Raw genomic sequence first — 21,448 nt, 5'->3', positions numbered from 1 at the left:
AATAGAGAAAGGACTGGCACTGTGAATATATATATATATATAAAACACAGTAAATGACATGTTTTACTGCACTGGGCCTTTAACAAACAGTTAATCATAAAATCTATATCGGACATTGCTGTGTGTCTGAGCAAGAAAGGAAAGGTCACCTTTTGCAGCAGTAGACACACGTCCAGGTGACTGTCACGATGAAGACAATGACCATGAAGGACAGGATGAAGTAGAGAACCTGCCACTCTGCCAAACAGAATAGAGAAAGGACTGGCACTGTGAATGTAGTATCTCACAGCAGACGGGGCAAACAAGTATTTCGTCCTCTCAGGACCGATGAATGAACATAGCTCACCACAGTTGCTCTCTCCATCGCCAAAGAACCGGCGAATGAGGTTCTCTGTCCAAAAGGGGTCACAGACACACTCCTTGGTGATTGGGTCACACGTCCCGAGCAGCGGAGCAAGCACACTGTGTGGGGTGTGGGATGAACACCAATACACAAACCGTATCAGCATACACCATGGCAGAGGACAAAGACAGACAGCTTTCTTAGTCACCAAGTGATGAGATCTAGTCGAATTTAATCTCTCATGTAATATAATCAGATATAGTCTATAATGTTGTTATAACATTGTAACAGGCTTTGATATAATATGGTATGATAAGGTAAGATGTGGAGTTCTGTGTTGTGGTACTCACTGACTGTATCCACTCGAAGGACTCTGAAGAGCAGGTATTCAGTCTTCTCCCTCAGCAGCTGACTTCGCAGCAGAATGGCCAGTTTAGGACCAGGGACTGGCCCCTCAGGACTGAGAACCTCAGCACTGTGCTACACACACACACACACTGTGAAAAAAAACATGGGTGCTTTGTATGCATTTTCTGCATTGGGCAATACCTGATATCTGAGTGTCCCCATAGGCCCCTTAGGTGGATGCCATTGTCCAGGACGTGGAGCAGTGCGGCCAACTGTCTGAGCACGGTGTCCTTCTTTGACACACTCACCTGGGCCAGCGCTACCAACATCTCCACCTCCACCTCCTCACGACCACCAGGGTCTGTGGACACACACTGTCTGAGAACATTCCCACTCTGACAGAACACACATATGCTGTACGTGCTGTTCAGCTCTTCCTCCTAATGCTCGTCATGGTCCGTGGGGAAACACAGTCTGAGAACACACACACATCTACCTGGCCGCACTTCCATGGTGGCTGTGGCGGTGCTGCTGCGTCCCTGGGTGTCTGTGACACGCAGCTGGAATAGATAGGTCCCCTCCACCAAGTTGGCCAGGTACAGGGAGGCCTGCTGCTCTGAACCATACAGCACGTCCTGGGGAAACGGCAGGACAGAGTAGTTCCTACCTTAAAGTAATTCCTACTTCCTATCAGTTTAGCTAACAGCATATTACAAGTTCAAACTATATTTACCGTATACCTAAGTATCAAGACTCCTCTCACTCACGCCAGCAGCAGGGCTCTGACTGTCCCGGACCCAGAGGAAGTGCACCGTGGCTGGGTCACCATCCGTCATTGAGCCTCTGAGCACCAGGGAGTTGTTGGGCAGGGTGAGGGTGTGGCTGCCGCTGGCATGTGCTACAGGTGGAAGGCTTCTGGCTGAGGGAGGATGGACAACAGGCTGTAGATGAATACCATCATGTTCAACCAGCCTGGGTGATGATGTCTCATCTTGTTTTGAACAGTTTTCCTGTGTTTGAAGCATTGTGTGTTTTCTTAGCAGGTTGACGTTTATTGTCATGAATTATTGTTAGGGTTAGGCATTAGGGTTAGCAGTGTGGTTAAGGTTAGGTTTAAAATCACATTTTAGTACTTTGTGTCTGTGCCAGCTAGGGACCACTCTGCAGAGCTGCCTCCAGTACATGAGTCATCCCAATAAATGCCAACCTGTGTTTTCTTACCCTCTTGAACCCTGACTGTGAGCAAGGCACTGTCTTTCAGCCCTTCCTGGTCACTCACAGTCAGACTAAATGTATAGCGGCCCGCTCTGAGGCTCGTTACTATAGCTATGGGCTTGTCCACACCCTGTGTCCTTGACCCTGGAGGACCTCTACAAAACAACACAGAAAATGACATTGTAAGAAGGCTCTTCAGCTTGTTCTTCATATCTTTATAGACTTTTATGGACTCAACCTTTGACCTATATGAACAGTGTTGGTACCTGATGGTGTCCCAGTGGTAGCTGGTGACGGCGTGGTCATCAGTGCTGCTGCTTCCGTCCAAGGTGACGCTGGTCACTGGGAGGGTCAGCTGCCTGTTAGGACCCACTATAGCCACAGGGGCTCTGTTTGACACCTTGACCTCAGCTATGGGGGTGATTTTGTTCTCTATGGGACAGAGCAAAACAGGTAATTTGTTGAAACATGTCCTATTCATGTTTTGATACCCTTGGCTTTACCTTGGGTTTACTACTAGGTGGACTAAGGTAAAGGAATGCCTGAAGTTAGCTGCCTGAGGACAATCCAATGCTGTAGAACATATCTGATACTCTGTTATAATCTTAATACTGTCCTTATGTCATTTACCTGTCTTCTGAGTGACAGAGGCTCTGGCAGAGGGGGTAGCTGCAGTAGGGTCATCCTGCCTGTGGGCCAGGGTAGCAGCAAGACCGGGGCTGGAGGTGAGAGTGACATGGCTGGGGTAGGGCATTTGGTCATTCTCCACTGACTGAATGACTTTCACTGTAGCCATGGTGGAGTCTGACAACCCGTCAGAATCTGTAATGGTCAACCTGGAAAAAAATCCAGATGAATCCAGCTACTCTTGTAGCTTGTATTGTGGTGGTGGGGAAACATTGATGGTAATGGCTTACACAGTATCTATGTCACGTTTCCATGAGGCTTCATTTAAAAAGAATGTCAGCTAAGGTTTTTTATAGGGAAGATATAACTATCTAAAGGCAGAAAACCTTTGGTCCTGTATTATTGTTAAACACCAACTATGATTAATAGAGACCGTGCACTGTAACTATCAGTGCAGTCTGACCTTTGTTCCATGGTAGAGCAGCATACCCAAACTATTTTATTTATTTATTTATTTCACTATTTGAATTTCAGGCTTGAATTGACTGGGATGAAATTGATTTGGACCCTAAGTTTAGGCCACAGAGGTCCTATCCATACCTGAACGTGTACTCCCCAGGGGCAAGGTTGGATAGGTTGAGAATCTGTGTGTCCGAGAAAGCTCCAAGCTCTATGGATGGATCTCCAACCTGCTCCCAGTGATGGCTGATGATCACTCCATCACCAGTACTCTCTGTGAGGGACCATCAAACACAAGAAAGTCATAATATAGGCCAAATCTATTCTGTAAACGGACGCACATGATATCTCATTAGGTGGGTGCTTGATAGAATTCACAGTCAAATAATTGGATAGGACCTGCGGACTCAAATTAATCAACAGATTTAAATACGGGCTAACGTTATTTAAATACGGCAGTAAGACAATGTTTCGACCCAAAACAGATCTTCATCCTCGATTGAAACATTGTTTTTGTTTCACATCAATAAATGTTGGAGCATTTGAGCGTGCATGCCCTAATTGCTCTTAGTCCAGTATTTTGATATTAGACTAAAACCTTGATCTGTAATGTTCCTTCATCTGTCTGATACTACTGCTCTGGTGACAAGAGGAAGACTGTCCTCTACTGATTCATCAACACCATGTCCAGCAGCATCTCAACATCCACAGGGGAACATTTCTCCTTTCCATTTCTCATTTTTGGGGGACTGTCATGATGATACATATTAAGATAATACATGAACCCAACAGCTAAAACAAATTATTTATTGAGGTTGTTAATAACTTGGAAAAGAAAGAACACACTGATGCAAAAACCATTTCTCGATTGAATGAATATGGTCTTACATTTACATTTTAGTAATTTAGCAGACACTCTTATCCAGAGCGAAATACAGGAACAACTAGGGTTAAGTGCCTTGCGCAAGGGCACATCGACAGATTTTTCACCTAGTCGGCTCTGGGATTTTTTTTCAGTATTTGACATTGTTTATTTTAAAGTGCTACTCAAAGATTATGTTAAAGTAGGCTGGCTTGGCCTGAAAGCAATTCTGTTAAAACATGTTCTAATGTTCATTAGGTATAACCCATAAGTCCTCACAGTCTTTCTATGTCAAGCAAACAGTATGTATTGTAGCTATAAGAAATAGTTTACATTCAGCTTGTAAACTGAAATCAGCATTTTCCCCACATTTCATATATCTAAGTCAGAGGAGAATCACTGGGTCCTACATGTCAAATCGCTGGTCTCCAAGGGGAAAAGCCTGGTCACAGCTCCCTCTCTTGGCTCAAAGGGCAAAGCCGCTCACAGTGCTACTGGTGACCTGCACCACCCGTCAATGCCCCAAAAGGCTAAAGTCCTATATTAGTCCATCCTGCTTGTTGACCCCATCAACCCCAATGAAATCAGGATGATCCTGAGGAAGGTTGGTTGTCTAGGCTCATCTCAGATGGCTGTGTCATGTCCTAAGCTATCCCAGCGGGCCTCACAGTGTCCAGTCCTGTCCCAGAGTGCTGTGCAGCATGTGGAAGGCAGTGCCTGTCAGGTGCCTGGCCACATTTCCTTCCCACTGACAGAGAAGCAGCGGAACAACATAACAAAGAAAGAAATGAAAAGATTGGAAGAAAAAAAATGCATAAATAAAAAGAAAGGACCTGGAAAAGAAATGGAGCAAGCTGCAGAGGCCTAAAGTGATCCTCAAGCTGAGACGAGGTGAAACCCGCCCTCGGCAGCAGCAGACTGAAGTCAACAGCCAGCCAGATGGAAGGGGGCTCTGCAAGTACGTCAGATAAGGTGTCTATCGACAAAGTACAGAAGAGAGCAGCCAGCCAGATGGAACGAGGAGAACTCCAAATCCAAACACTTCTTCAATATCCCTCCCAGCCAGAAGAAGTCTAGAGTCATTAATATTTACTCATATGCATTTGCACCCAGCCACATAGCCAATCACCATACACACACAAGCACTAACAACATTTGCTTTTAAGTTTAGGTTTGCAGCATCTATTAGTTTGAAAATACACTTTTACATTAACCACACACAGTGTGTAGTATTTGTAGTCATATTAGTGTGTTTTATGGTACATCAGAGCTGTGACTGATCATTCATCTGATATATATTTATCTTTAGTAGGCCTACTCGAAAAGTAAAGAGTAACATTATGGTAAGGGTAGTCACCATCCAAAGCCAACTATTTCATACATACGGCTGCCGTTGATGATGGTTGAAAGTGACACGACCTGGGTTACTGGGAGGGTGACGGCTTTGGGGGTCTGGTTCCTTCTCGCCGCTGTAAGGTAAGAAATATTCCATCCATTAGGACTGTCAGCCATGTGTGACTGCTGTGTGCCCTTTCTAATTAATCCAGGAAATAAACTTCAGCTCATGCTTTTAAAAACCATTGTGTTTGTGACTGTACCGGTTTGGGGCTCTGGGCCGACGGGGGCTACCAGTTCCACTGTGTCCCTGGGCAATGTTTGCTCTACAGGATTGTCAGATTATACAGAGACAAGCGATTGAGAATAAAACAAGAAAATATGAGATAGAAACAGGTTATGTAACAGGGGGAACAAAGAATATGAAAGACTACCTACAATCACCAATTAAGGTTCAAAAAAATCCAATGAACAGAAACATATTGCAGTACCTGTCTGTGTGGATGTGGTCAGGGGTACAGTACTGGACAGATGAGATGGGGCTTTAGTAGGATGGGAAGTCCTTATTTGGCTCGGTTGGGAGGAGTGAACACTGTCATTCTGTGGTTTGGGCGTGAATGTTGGCCCTGAGCTGGCCAAGGATGTGTTCTGTAGTTCACTATCCTACAAAGAAAACAACAGCAAATACATTACTATTTGTATTAGTAAAACAAGACTTGTTAATAAAGAATCTGTATTGCAAATTCCCAAATTAACCCTCTCTCCAAATCACCCTCCAAATCCCCCTCCTGGGAATGGCTGACAAGCCTACATTAGTAAGAGAATCTATGTGGATTACAGTATGTCCTATTCTCAAAGGATATGTGAAGGTCAGGCGCACTGAGTGAATGTGACTACAGAGCAATTGAGTCAGCAAAATGTCACTGTAATAACACACACACACACATATATGCAGACTGTCAGCTGGGTGACCGTTTATCATACCTCAGGGAAGTAACCCTATTTAAAATGTCCCAGCTGTTTTACAGGAGATATTTCCAACTATCTGCCTTAATTTAGACAGACTGCTTTTTCATGGCCAGTTTGTCCACTAATTGTGAGCTAAATCTAATCACTGTATTGGATCTATGTAACCCAGTATCATTTCCACGGTGTCCTGGCAAACATGTGGTCCTCATACGGCCTGAAACCCTTTCCATGCCATAATTTCTTGTTGCGTTATGATTCCTGCCCATTGTTTCATCTGAAACGTGTTTTCTTGTGCCAGACGTGGGGTCACTGGGGGGTGCCCCCTGGTTGATAGTCGCCCCAGTGGAAGGACTGGGCAGGCTGCTTTCAGCCCCTTCTGTTGCAAATCCCAGCCCCACTAGCCTGCCTTCACTTTCCGATAGGTTGAAACCATCCCTCCCTTCCAATGCTGCAGGCCAATCTAGAAGATCCCCACCATTATCCTCAGGGCCAAGTTCACTCTCAGGGTATTCCAAACCCATCCCACCTGGGTCATCAAAATCCATCTGGGGCCCATCTAACAGGGCTAGGTCATTCAGTGCCTCCACGTCCCCAGAGTGGCGGGGCCTCCAGCGACTGGGGTAGGGCTCCCCCCTGACCAGAGACTGGAGCAGCAGAGTCTGGGGGGATCCTCTCTGCACGAAGGCCATATAGGAATCAGCTCCAGGTCTCTGTCTGGGCTGACAGTTCTCCCTCTGCTGGCAGCTGAGGATGTAGCAGCGACGCTCAAACAGCCAGGCCAGGTTACAACCAGGCAGATCACAACACGCCCCGGCACACTGCGCCAAAGATGACACGTCCGGCACCCGCAAGATATTGCTGCTCCTCAGGGCCGGGGAGACCACAGCCTCTGAGTAGGTCGCATCCTGCCAGCACTGTGACGCCTCTGCAGCTATGGTACCGAGCACAGAGATATATGGTCAAACAGCTTTTGCTTATACTTTGCTTACATTTAGGTAGTAAAAGTCAGCAATACAATCAGCTTGTTTCACAGTGGGAAGAGTCGCCTTCCAACATGCTCCACTAAGGCATAAACCAGATGGAACCATTAAACGGAGGAAAACTAGCATTAATTATTCAGTGATCACTTCACTGATACTGTGAGCCTAGGTATACTCACATCTTAGCTCTCAACAATATCATCTGATAACTGAGGGAAAAGGAAACAGCTGCTTTCTTTGTGTCACTGAACACAACACAGTGGCGAGTGTTCGATAATGAACAAATGGACTCAATAACAGCAAACGTAATTCTGCTTCTTCTGCTGATCTCATAAGGGGATATTGAGTGCACAAGCAGATCCTGGTAAACATCACCCAAATATACTGCCACTCTTAGAATGAATCAATAAGCTTTTTGGAGGTTCTTAAAGGGCACATTTGGGTTCATTATCCTGTTACTAATTGTTCATTTTAACCCGGGAAAAGCATCTCTCAGTGAAACCATTGTCTTTTTAACACCATGGGTGTCACACCCTGATCTGTTTCACCTGTCTTTGTGATTGTCTCCACCCCCCTCCGGGTGTCGCCCATCTTCCTCATTATCCCCTGTGTATTTATACCTGTGTTCTCTGTTCATCTGGTTTATCAAGTCAACCAGTGGTTTGCCTCAGCGCCTGCTTTTCCCAGTCTCTTTTTCTCACCCTCCTGGCTTTGACCCTTGCCTGCCTTATCACTCTGCCTGACCCTGAGCCTGCCTGCCGTCCAAACATGACTGTTGTTTGTTAACTTTATGAATCCTACAATACAACATAGAACACACCGCAAAAATATTAATTTAACATTAGGTACAGTCACAAGAATGTCATTTTAAAGATGGCCCCTAACCTTCCACATAGTGCAGGATGAAACAGAGAAGCAGGTGAGCTCCTGTCTGCATGATGCACCGGACAGACTGATCTAAACCTGGAACACAGAAGAAATCAGAAACATTACACATTGTCCCAGATAATAATAATACTAATAATCACATCACCTACTGTATCTACCAATGACAACTTTGATACTAACAAAAGCAACATGGATTCTCCTACCCACAGAGAATGACCGTCGGTATCCTCCTGCCTCCTGTTGAGTGGATGGTGTGTGACTCAGTGTAATGCCACATGCCACCTTGACAAGGATGACACAGCACCGCTCTCTGCCCATACTTCCCATGGTGGACTCTACTGGTGGTCACCTGTTACTGCTGTCACCCTGCTGTGCGCTTACTGTTATCAATTATCATATTTATGTTGTTTCAGCTCATTGTTAAGGGTAGTGGTTAGGATAAAGTGTTATTCTAATATAAGGTTAAAGATCAAGGGTCACTGTATTTGAACTCAGGACAAAGCACTGCATTTGAACTCAGGATTGAACCCATTATCTGGGCTTTTGTATACCATGCTGAGAAAGTCACTGAATATACTGACACCATAGAAGGCTCTAAATAACTAATTAATCAATCAATTACTTAATCATGAGTAACCCTAACATATTGGTAATCAGTGGTCGCACTAAAACACTACATCCAATAAAGTCAACAAGCTGATTTCCTTTACTTTCTCCCAATCCCCTATATTATAAAACGCTGTTTCACCACCAAGGACAGCGACTACCCACGGCGAGAGAGGTAGTGGAGAAAAAGGGTTTTATGAGGCCTTTGATATTGACGCAACCAACTTTTTTTTCTAGACTGTGGTCTGCTACATTATTATAGAAGCTAACGTCATTAGCCTACTAACCTCACGGTTGTTGAGGGGATAACATGGTTCGAATGTGTAGCCTAATACAACAGGATATTGTTAGTGTTCAAAAACTGGAGAGTTGAGACCAAATCACGGACGTTGGACAGAGTGGATTTCAGTTGTAACAAAAGACAGTTTTAATGAGTCAGAGATATCTTGTCCCGCAGTTTTACGTGCACGGACCCAGTTCACATAACTCGGCAAGGAGCCAGGTGAAAAAGAGGCCTATACAATGGTTACATACATTTTTATACATAGAATAAAGTAGGTGGAGTCTTGTCGTTTCGGTCTTCTTGACTGGTCGGAGGGTTGGAGGCGGGCCTTGCTCTAGCCAGAGCGGGCCCCATTGGTGCACAGCAAAAGTTCTTTGCTCTTGGGACCGGCCAGTTAGAGGGAGATGAGATGTGTGTTTATATAAGGAAGAGGGGGTCAGTCTTATGGCTGGGTGTATGTGTTCTTACGACGGAATGTCTTTGTTTATATGAGCTATGTGTATGAATATTTATATAACAATATCGAATTGAAATAGACACTACCGAGCAAGCCAGAGCAGTTCAACTATTCAAAGCAGCCCTCTGGCACTGTTACTGCTCATACAGCACTTGCGAAAGATGTAGCTACACGTGAGACACTCACCAAGGATGAAGGGTGCAACAATGTATCCAAATAGCGTTAGAAGTGAACGTCGTTGTTCCAGTCGAAAATACAAATTAGGGGGTGTAATTTCCCGGCGCTCAGACACTGCAGTCGAAATACGCTTAGCTCGGCTCGGGTGCCACTGTCTTGTTCACGCCAGCTACTGTACCATCCTTCTCCGCTGTTCCCCTGCTGCTGTTACCAGTACACATCCTTTGTAGCTCTTTTGGGCGCATCCGGCTGGGTGGTGGTGTGTCTCGAGAAGCAATTTTATCTGCAGCTGAGCAAAATTAGTGCGCACTGATATTCGGGGAAAGGATGCTCATGTCATGATGCTCACCATCACTGCCTGGCCTCGGTGGCTTGCCTTCCATGCAAGGGGATGGGGACGAGATATCTTCAATATACAGTACCAGTCAAAAGATTGGACACACCTACTCATTCAAGGGTTTTTCTTAATTTTTTCTATTTTCAACATTGTAGAATAATAGTGAAGACTTCAAAACTATGAAATAACACATGGAATTATGTAGTAACCAAAAAAGTGTTAAACAAATCAAAATATATATATTACAGTTGAGATTCTTCAAAGTAGCCCCCCTATGCTTTAATGACATCTTTGTACACTCTCTGCATTCTCTCAACCAGCTTCACGAGGAATGCTTTTCCAACAGTCTTGAAGGAGTTCCCACATATGCTGAGCACTTGTTGGCTGCTTTTCTTTCACTCTGCGGTCCAACTCATCCCAAACCATCTCAATTGGGTTGAGGTCGGGTGATTGTCGATGCCAGGTCATCTGATGCAGCACTCCATCACACTCCTTGTTCAAATAGCCCTTACACAGCCTGGAGGTGTGTTTTGGGTCATTGTCCTGTTGACAAACAAATGATAGTCCCACTAAGCGCAAACCAGATGGGATGGCGTATGGCCGCAGAATGCTGTGGTAGCCATGCTAATAATTTGTTTAACTCTTTTTTGGTTACCACATGATTCCATATGTGTTATTTCATAGTTTTGATGTCTTCACTATTGTTCTACAATGTATGAAATAGTCAAAATAAACAAAACCCCTGGAATTAATAGGTGTGTTCAAACTTTTGACTCGTACTGTATACTGAATAATTTCATGTTGAACGATAATTAACCTTATGGGTATAGGCATATTATACATATACGCCATTATCAACATTATACCTATTATTATTATTATTATTATATAATTTGATACTTGTTTTAATCCATATATTTATTCGATGTTCAAACAGGACTATCAACAGAGTTGGTACAGAAATGACATAAAGTATATGCAAAACAACAACAAACAATTCTAACACCTATTATTATTATTATTATTATTATTGTGCGGCCCTTGTCTGGACACTTTCAGTTTCACCCAGTGACTGCATGGTTTCTCCCGAAAAGGGGCGTATTTACGGAGAATCGAAACCAACATTTTCCAGTCTGAACTTCTACTGCAATCCATGGTCTGTCATGAAAATAGTTATATTTATTTTATAGTCTGAATTTGAAAATCTGCATTACTATATAGCATGTAGTGTTAAGTAAGCAGCCTAACTTACATGTCACCTTATTTGGAAAGGACCTGTAGGCCTACTCTGTCAGTTGGGAGTAAGTGGAGCTGAATGCAGTTTTGGTTGTGTAAAAGTGAAAACGTGAACAGAGATGGGGGACAAGAAACAAGACTCAGTGGAAAGGTAAGTGACAAGCCAGATATGTTTACGATAGGTTATAGGCTCTGTCGGGGGCACGGTGTGACAACACCTGGTATGTGGTGGGTTTGATTCCTGCACGAGCCACATACAGCACTGAATCATGTTAGCGATCACTTTGGATTAAAGAAAGCATCTACTAAATCAGAGGCCATATTATTATAGGTGTCTGGCATTTTGTAAAGTCAGTCTATTTTCCCATTCATAATTCATTAATACCTCTCTTGTGATCCTCTTATGATACCAACATAAACAGGCCAGCAGATGGCAATAAGAACCAGACGAGTGACTCCCTCCAACAGGTTACAGCCCCTGGAAATTCCAAGGGGAGAAAGAAGAGAGGAAAGAAAAAGAGGAGTGCCAAGAAGATGGAGGACAAGGAGGGAGAGATGGACAAATTTGCCCCATTGCAGTCTGTCCTGGTTCAATCACAATCAGAGGAATCTAGCCCAGCCCAATCCCCATCAGTGCAAGCTGACCCACCCTTAGGGCAATCTAATCGAGAGAAACCTACACCAGAGCAACCTATCCCGGAGCAACCCAAACCAGAGACACCCAAACCAGCACAACGTAACCCTGCCCAACCACTTACAGGGCATCAAAACCCAGCCACGCTCCCTTCAGCGCTACCCAATCAAGCCCAACCAGAGCAACCCAATCCAGTGCACCCTAACCTATCCCAACCACCTTTAGACCATCTCTCCCTAACCCAGTCAAAGGACCAGCCAACTGAAGCCCAACCACATCCAGATCAGGGTCCTCCAACCTGGTTATCCACAGATCAGTCATCTCCACAACAGTCTTCGCCAGATCCGTCATCTCCACACCAGTCATCACCAGATCAGTCATCTCCAAACCAGTCATCACCAGATCAGTCATCTCCACAACAGTCATCACCAGATAATCCAGATCTGTCATCTCCACACCAGTCATCACCAGATCCGTCATTTCCAAACCAGTTATCACCAGATCAGTCATCTCCACAACTGTCATCTCCACAACAGTTATTACCTAAACATCCAGATCAGTCATCACAGTCATCTCCAGACGAGGACAAACCTAAGAAAAAGGGAGATCCAAACAAACTTTCCCTTCTGACCTGGAACATAGATGGCCTGGACCTGAACGATATCAAGGAACGTCTCTCAAGGCTACTGGACTACCTGATCAAGTGAGTCACATCAACACACAACACATTTCATCATATAGTTTTTAGGATGGGAAGTTTGTGTGTCATTCCCGTAACCCACCCCCCCCCCACTGCGTGTAGAGAACTGTGACCAATAGGAGGGAGACAGTCGTCGCAGTTAATGAGATGAAGTCTGTCCTGGGTTCATCTTCGTCACAATTTTCTTATTCACTTTTGTCACAGAGTAAATTCTTTTTACCCTCCCTTTTAAAACTGCACATATGAAACTTTATTTTCCATCAAAAACAATGTTCTTTTTTTTCATTAACTGCCTGGTCAAGTCACAGAACAGAATGATATGTTTACGAGTCATTAAACAACATCTTAAGCAGTGAAATAGCATTGTGTTGATTTCTCATGTTCTTTCTCCCTTCAAGGTACCACCCCGACATTGTGCTACTGCAAGAGGTTATTTCACCAATTTACCAGGTTTTACAGCAGGTTCTGAAGCCGTATCATGTGTTGCCGGGTAAGCAATAACATTATAAAAATTACATTTCTTTAATAATATTTTTTTAAATAATCAATCTCTCAGTATGACATCAATGCTATTGTGGATTATATGACTGTAATTATGTACTGTGTTTATGGTTATCCTTCCTATGTTATGTTGATATGGTTCATCCCAGGTAGTGACAGAAGCTATTTCACTGCCATACTGCTGAGGAAGTCCAGAGTTCAACTTCTGGAGAGTAGCATAGTGAATTACCCTACCACAGAGATGAGGAGAAATCTGCTTATGGCCCATGTAAGAACACTCTCTGTACCTTGCGTTATCTTTTCCTGTCATCTCTCATTCCATCAAATTTCATTAAGTACTAGAAAATGTGCACAGATATTCAAGTTACACGTGCAGATCTCAAGTTACGATTCTGCCCTTACTCAGTGTCTCTCTGCTCTCTCTGTCGTGGACCAGGTTTCTTTCCTTGGCCATCCGTTGTGTGTGATGACGTCCCACTTGGAGAGCATGAAGCCCCGATCCCTGGAACGCCAGAACCAGCTGAGGACGGTGTGGAAGACAATGAGGGAGCAGCCCCAGGACCACAGCGTCATCTTTGGGGGAGACACCAACCTCAGGGACTGGGAGGTGAGACAGAGAGAGGGAGCGATGTGTTTGACATGTACATCATGTGTGTATGTCTGCAACGTGTCTGTGTGTGTTTCCAGGTGAAGAACCAGGGCGGTCTACCCGAGAACATCTGTGACGTATGGGAGTCCCTGGGCCAGCCGGAAGACTGCCGGTACACCTGGGACTGTGTCACCAATGACAACAAGGACCTCCCTTTCCCCGCACGCCTGCGCTTTGACCGCATCTTCCTGAGGCAGGCCGGCGAGGGGTCAAAGGTCAGCCCAGATGGCATCACCCTGGTGGGCCTGGAGAGGTTGAATGACTGTCAACGCTTTACCAGTGACCACTGGGGTCTCCTCTGCACCTTCGTCATAAAACCACTCAGTCAAGCAACACCTGAATGATACAAAGGGAACAGTTAGCTGTCCATGTCATGTCAACCTGGAACAGCATATAAGTCTTTGCCCATCTTCTTTATGTACATTGGGAGATTTTGAGATTTTGACCTAGGAAAGAACAGGATTATGGGCACAGCAATAGTGATTAATGACTTCAATTTCTATGTTTGGCAACTGCTGCTGTTCCAAGGCACACTTTTAATTTATCCAGCCATATATTTGTCTGTGCCAACAGGTTATGTACCCTATTCAAGGGCACATTCATACTGTCTTTGGACTTGGAAGCAGAAACTATATTGGCTATCCTCCAGGTTACAGTATCTGATTATTTTCTATCACTGTTTTAAACATCACAGCATCAAGCCAATTTCACAATAAACTCATTTTGTTCCAGACAATAATTATTTGTATTTGTAATTATTACACTTTGATATGACTTTATATGTCATTTTAATTTGTAAGGCTGTATTGTTTTAGAGAACAGTTTATTAACTTACTGTAACAGATCTCTACCATTTTGCACTCACAAAGTGAACGTGTTGTGTATCAAAAGCCTTATCCAACCATTCAGTAAAAATAGCACAGAAGAACCCCATACCAAACATTTTCCTACTCCAAATGAATGAAGTTAGTTCTGATTTCTCTCCACTAGAGGTAGCTCTGGCCATATCCCAAATCCACTCACTGCGCCAGACACTGAGTGACCTCCAAAAATAAACTCCTTTATCGCATTAGGGATAAAGCCAGCCCTATGAATAACACCTGTCTAGCCCTGATATCACCACCCCAACAGAGCCACCCTCACCATGAGAGAGAGAAAGCGTGGTGCATTCGTTCATGAAACCGGTGCTTTGTCAATGGTATCCATTGTGGCATTAAGATGCCAAATCAGACAGGAGAAAATACAGACAAAACAGACTTCAAACAGTTTTTGTGACTACATGACCACATGCTCTTTCCTGAGCAGCTGGTCTGGTTGAGACTGACAGTATCTAATAGATGTTCTGTCTTGACTGTTTCTTTAATGCTTCTCTCCTCCCTTGGTGTTCTCTATTACTGATAACGCCAAGAATGAATGCTTCCTCACTGAAATGCCTTGAACATTTTGCTATCAATAATGTGCATCAATGGGTATGCAAACGTAGCAGCTGACTCATGTATTTTTTAGGGAGGGGTTGGTCGCAAGGCTAATGATTTGTTTTGACAACCATAGATCTTTTCTTTATATTGCTGATCATTTATTTATTGTGTTAGCGTGTGCGTTAGGGTGACTTTCTTCACAAAGTGTGTGAGTCTGTGCTTTTGAGTAAGTGTGTGTAGGCATCTTTGTGTGCTATTATGTGCATGATTGCGTATGTGCGCATGTGTGTGTGTGTGCGCACTCACGATTGTGTGTGTATGCATGCGTGCGTTTATATACAGTCATTGGTGTGTGTACGTGTGTGTGTGTGTGTGTGTGTGTGTGCGGGCTTGCGCACGATTGTATCGGTTTGCTGTGGCTTTCTGTTCCTGCACAGGTTGTTTCCCGAGTTATCTCCCCTAGGACCAGTGCACCCTCTTGTCTGTTTTAGATGGATGGCAGTATCTTCTGTAGGGGGAGAAATGGGTGAACAGGGCCCCAGTGTTTTCCTTTGGAAAATTGATTGGGAGCAGATTTTTTGCAGCTGTTTAATCCGAGCCGAATGCAAATATGTCGGCACAGTCTGCCGGAAATTAGGAGAGATGGCAACCTGTCAACGTGAGGAATTATTTGTTACTGGCGTGGCTTTAGCGAGCGGGCTAGCTTACATGTATATAAATGCACCAGCGCCTTCTCCGTTAACATCCTCAGTAAAGAGCCTGTCAGTCAATCAGCCAGGTGCATTCTGGGACAGTAGCCAAAAATAGGTTTATTTGTTATGTTCTGGGGAGGTACAGAGGATGACCTGGAAAAGGTGCAAATCCTCTGTGTGTTGTTAGACATCACAGTCATTCTCTCATGTGATGATACTGTCTCTAGGAATGAAGACTAAAGCTGGTTGAAACGATCATGTCTATTTGTTTTATTGTCAAGGTTGTAACCTGACCACAGAGACATACAGGCCTGTAGTAGAACATTCAATTATCAATTTTGACAGTGTCATTATTCATGCAATTATCACGTTTATCCATAAAAATATCTATGTCCACTTTCTATCTTCTTACAATTCAACATAGTGTGGAATATGATTCACATATGAATTATCATGCAATCCTCTTGCTGAATATTAAAATAGGGGGTCAAACAACAAAGCAAAAACATGGTCAATTTGCTTTTCTACTGTATCAGAGACTAGGGCCTTAGAATGGTTAATATTGGTAATATGTTATCATGTATTGATATTCACTGCTACTTTAACATCATTCTCAAGGTCAGTCTCATGAGGCACTGTACTGTTCCTTCCAGGATTCAGCAGTGTGCGGAGGCTTTCTCCTATACACTACAACTCCCTCCCCCCTTCATGTAGTGCTGTGGACAAATGTAGTTCTAATTCCTGTCCAAGGCAGCAGTCTTAAGACAGGCCTCTAATGAAGAAACAAATGCCTGTAATATGTCTCTGTCACCACCTCTTTGTCCTTTCATTGTCGTCCACATCCTCTTCCTCCTCTCCTCTCTCCCTTTTTCTCTTTTCTCCTCCCTCACTCCAACTGATTTTCATAATCAATCGCTACCAATCTCCGCTGTGCAGTAACTGAAAACCATAACCTCCCCTCTGTCCCCTTTCACCGATCCTGTCAAAGTGTTTCTTGTTTATAAAGTGCCTGTCTCAGCAGCTTGGTGCCCCATTGGTTAACCTCTCTGACCCAGCCTACTGATTTTGCCGGGGGTAGCTGATTCACAGGGGGTACACAGGAAGGGGTTACATAAGTACTTCCTCTCCTACCACTGGCAGCCTCTCATTCAGTGTGTGCATGTAGAGCACATTTCTGTACCCTTAAAGCTAACAAAGGTCAATAAATATGTGTTTTTGGACTCGAGAAACCGATACAGTTGTGATGAATTCTGAGTTTTATTTGTAAACATAGACATGAGAAGAGGTGACATACCTTTCTCTGTTCTTACTGTACAATAAGTCAAACCATCCAGTCTAGGCTGTAACCAGAAGGTAATGGCCCTAGGGCACACTGTAAGAAAGTGTGACCTTCTCTGACCCGCTTTGATGCATGGTCAATCATACTAATATGACTGTCATTTTGTTCTCGGGGGGGGGGGGGGGGGGGGGGATGCTGTGTAAAAGTATCTGATCGATAGTAATCACATTTAAGTTTCAAAAGAGGTGATAGAAGACCCTAAGAGGTTATTAAGGGACTTTTCAACCCCCCTATTGGAGCTCAGTCCGTGTCAGAGAGCATATGTGTGAAATGAACTGGGGTCATAAGGGGGTCGTATTAGCTCGCACCACTGGCTAGCTGCAGGAGGAACAGTGGCCTTGCTTTTCCCTCTGCCATGGTGGTGTGGCAGTGGCAAAACACTGGCGGAATGGGGGAGGAAATGTTTTGGAACTGTAGGTGTGTGTGTGGTCAGAGCTAGAAGGATCAACAAAGGGTCAATTGTTTTCCAGCAGCAGAAATGCTGAAGCAACTTCACACACACATCTCATTTCAGAGGCCCCCCAGGCTTTTTGTTGGGGTAGCTGGCCCCTTTGATGTTATCCTCAGTCTACCGTACATATCTGTCCTATCGCCGGAGATTGCTCGCCTACACTTCCTTGTCATGCCTAGCTTGACATGTTAAGACATACCCAGTAGATCATTTCACATTTCCTCACCATCAGCTGTTGAAGACAAGTCTAATCTTCCAGCCGACATATTTTGGCCTGATAAGCAGGACCTGTCAATAAGGATAATCGTTTAGAGGTGCCAAGATAACAACATTGAACAGAGGAGGTTTAGGACGGACTGAAAGATCAGAAAGTAGATAGCATTGCAACACACCCACAGACACTCTAAAGCTTAGGATTTTATATGAAATGTGGGATTTGATTGAATCCTTCCGCCAAAGGTACCTGTAGTTGGTATTTCATCTCTCTCTGTGTCAAAGGTGTAGCGGAGGTCAACTAGTCGTAGACGGATAAGCAACTTTGGATTTTCTCAGTACAGGGCAGTGTTATTACTTTAGTTCTAGCTCTCAGCTAGCTAAAACTTATCTGGTGGCTCTAAGGCAGCACATTTTGATTTGGTTTCATTTATTTGACCATTTGAAAACACAACTGAGCTCTGTAAGTGGATACACAACGTTTAAGATCATCACAAACAAGTTTGCAACTTATCTCCATTGTGGTCCTTACATTAGCATGTTGATATTGGACTCATGCTGGCAGCCAATGGCACCAGCAGCCAAATATACCAAATATACCTTATTTTTAGGTAAATCACCATAAATGAGAACAATTTGTCATATAATGCCACTGAACCATCTTCCTATTACCAAGCCTGATGTCATTACCAAGGCTGTCATCATTAAATAAAACATTCAACTATCTTGAATAAATAGTGGTACTTGTTTGACATGGTGGACTCATTTTAAAATGAATGGATTGAACTCCATAAGAAAGTTAGACTTCAAATTTGAACTAAATGCTCACTACACATTGGTTTGAACAGTGAAGACAGAGGTCAGGTGAGAAGTGATTTAGAGTGATTACATGGCCATGATCGCAAAGACAGTCACTTTTTTCTTGTACAGGGTATTCCAGTATGTGGCCTGAGTTGGTAAACAGTCTGACCCTCTGGGGACATTTAAGGATACCTCTCTGGACATCATGTTCCATTTTGATTTGATTTGAACTAATCCAGACGGCCCAGGTACAAGATCATTAGATTAGGGTGGACAGTATAATGGGTAGGATTATGCAGTCCAGCTTTAAATGAGATCGCCCTAGTTTAGCGACACATTATGTAAACGTATTTGGGGTTTCAATGATAATGAGTTCCTGATGGTTTGTCAGGCGATGTTCACCTTCCATAAACGCTGAGAACAGGGACAACAGGCACATCCCTTAGCTGAAGTACACTGTATTCAACTTCCTGCTGTATTAAACAGCATTTGATTGGATTTATTTGATTCTTTATCCAGGAAGTCCCTTTAAAATGAAAAGTATATAAGAATATATCCTTTAGTGAGACCTTGCTTACTGTGCAACGAATACAGAGTTATACATATGAGCTGTCATAGCACCTTCTATGTCCCACCAAAATGTGTATGAAATGTTTTCCTAATCCGAACATTTAGCTAACAGTGTGTCGTGTCTTTACTATCCTTATGACAAGGGTAAACTGTGTTCTTTCAATGGACTGTCACTATCATTAATTGAATTGTGTTATTATCCCATGTTACATAATATAGTACTGTAAGTATAGTTACGAAGACATGGCCATTGACTTGTTTTTTCGTCAGTACAGACACGGACAGAGTGTACACACACATACACACACGCACACACGCACTTTCACACACACACGCGCGCGCTTAGGGAGCGGTGCATTGAGATGGGCGGCAAGGTTGATTTCAGCACCATGGACAGTGTTAGCTGAACTGCCTGAGTGAGAATGAGAAGAGAGAGTCTAGAAGAGGGGAGATAAGAGGAGAGAACAAGATGAGAGAGCAACGAGGAGTGCAGAGGAAAGAAAGAGGAGGAAGATATAGGTGAGAAAGGAGTGAAGAGCTGAGGGTAGAGAAGAGAGCAGGATAACAGGAGAGAAACCGAGGATTTATATTTATATGGCTCTGTCCTTGGAGGGACATCTGTGTTAATTCCTGAACTAATGATAACAGAGGCAACAGCTGTCGTATTGCTCTGCCCTGAACATTTGATTAATGAGATTTTACTATTTGCCAAATGCACGGTATAACTAGCCGATTAAACTCAACTAGTGGCGACTAGTGTGGGCGGACTAGAGCTCCTACGTCACATAACATTTTATCAAAAATGAACGATGTTGTTTGTAATTGCGGGCTATTCTTTGTGTGCTGACATCAATCGTTTTTAATTTCATGTGAATCTGAATCTGGTAACAGGCTTGTGATTGAATATGTTTCTGATTGAGTTTGCCAGTTGGGTAATTTATCACGTCGGATAAGGCCAAGCACAAATCTAAAACCTGATGGATCAGTTGAGACTCCAGCGTCTCTTTCCTCTTATGCCTGATCATCGGTAATTACAGCTTTGCTGCATCTTTCATCCTGTCATTCCTCATGACTACACAGGCAAATACATGTCAATCAGATGTTGGAGATGGGAGATGTTGTTGACTGTTTGAGGGTAATTATTGAGGAAATGTATTGGAGCTTTTACTATTTGTGTCACACTGCAATGACGTTTGGAAACCCTGGTTAGGGGCCCTACTTGTGTTGTTCTGCTATAGATTCCGACAGTGAGCAGAACCATATGAGACTCGTGTGAGACCCGTTTCCCTCCCTCTAATCCCTGCTGTGTTGGTTGGTTCTGCCTCTGGCTTGTGTCGGGGGTTGGGACACAGTTGCTGAACACCACCACTATGGGGTCTACCCCCTGCCCAATGCCCGCCTGGCATTTCCAGCTGCCGACGCCGTGACTTGTGATGTTCACCAGATGCATGCGCCATGGTGACTGTCTGGCTGGTTGACACTGGTGGCACCACCAACTCACTGTCTAGATTGACGTTGAGTTGAGCGAAGCATTTGAAAAGGCATGCACAGCATACTGTCCTCGAAATTAAATGCAAACAGGGAAAATGTTCCCATGTGTCTCTTCTTTGAGATGAGATTCTGCAATCATCAGTCATACTAACATCCCTCAGTTCTTATCCATCAAATGATCTAGTCAACTACACAAACGCAACAGTTTGAGAAATTCACAAATATTCTCCTGCTATAACCGCATCGCATCCTCCTGTGAATATCCACATGCATCCATTCCTCCAGTGGGTTGACTGGCAAGGCTAAACGCTCATTTCCTGGCCAGGAATTGTTTTTGTGATTTGTCACCCCGCCTTGCTTCTTCCCCTCCCTTCCCCTCTTTCCCAGTGTACCTGTATTATATTTGGCCAGGAGGCAGGATTGCTCCTGGAAAGCGGCTGGCTAAAAGATGCATCTAGTTATTATCATCATCATTATCACAGTCTTTAGTCTTCCCTTATTGAGGCACTGTGAAATGACATCCAGGCTCTGTGAGACCGTTATTAAAGCCACGGTGAGACACAACACTGATTTGATTATTTGGTTCTTGGAGGGACCTCCTATTGTTTAACGTTTCTGCAACGTTTCATTTCACATGCGCTGCAAAAATAAGATGATTATTGAACGTGACCCTAAAACAGATAAATCCCCCTTAACATATTCTTTGAATGGGTTTTTCCTATTGGCAAACTCCTATTGCTGCCTATGCAAAATACATTATTTTCTAAATTAACAAGAAATGTTCATTATCTCTTTTAGCATTTCTCCCATTTGCTCCTTAGCTGAAAGGTTCTGCTACTCTTTAGCCCATGAATGGTTCTCACTGTT

General features: G+C 43.8%; 2 protein-coding genes across 2 annotated transcripts in view; one reads left to right on the top strand and one right to left on the bottom strand.

The window, feature by feature from the left end:
- The window catches only part of LOC110534660 (dyslexia-associated protein KIAA0319-like), a 19,748-nt gene extending 9,772 nt beyond the window's left edge, over positions 1 to 9,976 (bottom strand). Inside the window, 16 exon segments of the mRNA XM_036945475.1 lie at positions 150 to 237; positions 347 to 439; positions 442 to 462; positions 694 to 789; positions 855 to 1,052; positions 1,188 to 1,326; positions 1,459 to 1,610; positions 1,913 to 2,061; positions 2,173 to 2,338; positions 2,537 to 2,742; positions 3,134 to 3,266; positions 5,240 to 5,323; positions 5,453 to 5,515; positions 5,681 to 5,852; positions 8,024 to 8,101; positions 9,559 to 9,976. Of these exon segments, the coding sequence (XP_036801370.1) occupies positions 150 to 237; positions 347 to 439; positions 442 to 462; positions 694 to 789; positions 855 to 1,052; positions 1,188 to 1,326; positions 1,459 to 1,610; positions 1,913 to 2,061; positions 2,173 to 2,338; positions 2,537 to 2,742; positions 3,134 to 3,266; positions 5,240 to 5,323; positions 5,453 to 5,515; positions 5,681 to 5,852; positions 8,024 to 8,032 (1,769 nt within the window). The 5' untranslated portion in view covers positions 8,033 to 8,101; positions 9,559 to 9,976.
- A 1,011-nt stretch (positions 9,977 to 10,987) lies between these two features.
- Positions 10,988 to 14,344, top strand: LOC110486614 (tyrosyl-DNA phosphodiesterase 2). The gene is made up of 6 exons (XM_036945348.1): positions 10,988 to 11,273; positions 11,545 to 12,459; positions 12,855 to 12,946; positions 13,107 to 13,225; positions 13,394 to 13,564; positions 13,645 to 14,344. Exons 1-6 carry the CDS (start codon positions 11,242 to 11,244, stop codon positions 13,948 to 13,950), a joined length of 1,635 nt encoding a protein of 544 aa, XP_036801243.1. The 5' UTR covers positions 10,988 to 11,241; the 3' UTR covers positions 13,951 to 14,344.
- Positions 14,345 to 21,448: the final 7,104 nt, after the last annotated feature.

Source organism: Oncorhynchus mykiss, chromosome 2 (genome assembly GCF_013265735.2).
Source record: "Oncorhynchus mykiss isolate Arlee chromosome 2, USDA_OmykA_1.1, whole genome shotgun sequence".
Lineage (NCBI taxonomy): Eukaryota > Metazoa > Chordata > Actinopteri > Salmoniformes > Salmonidae > Oncorhynchus > Oncorhynchus mykiss.
This window is presented reverse-complemented; position numbering and strand designations above follow the sequence as displayed.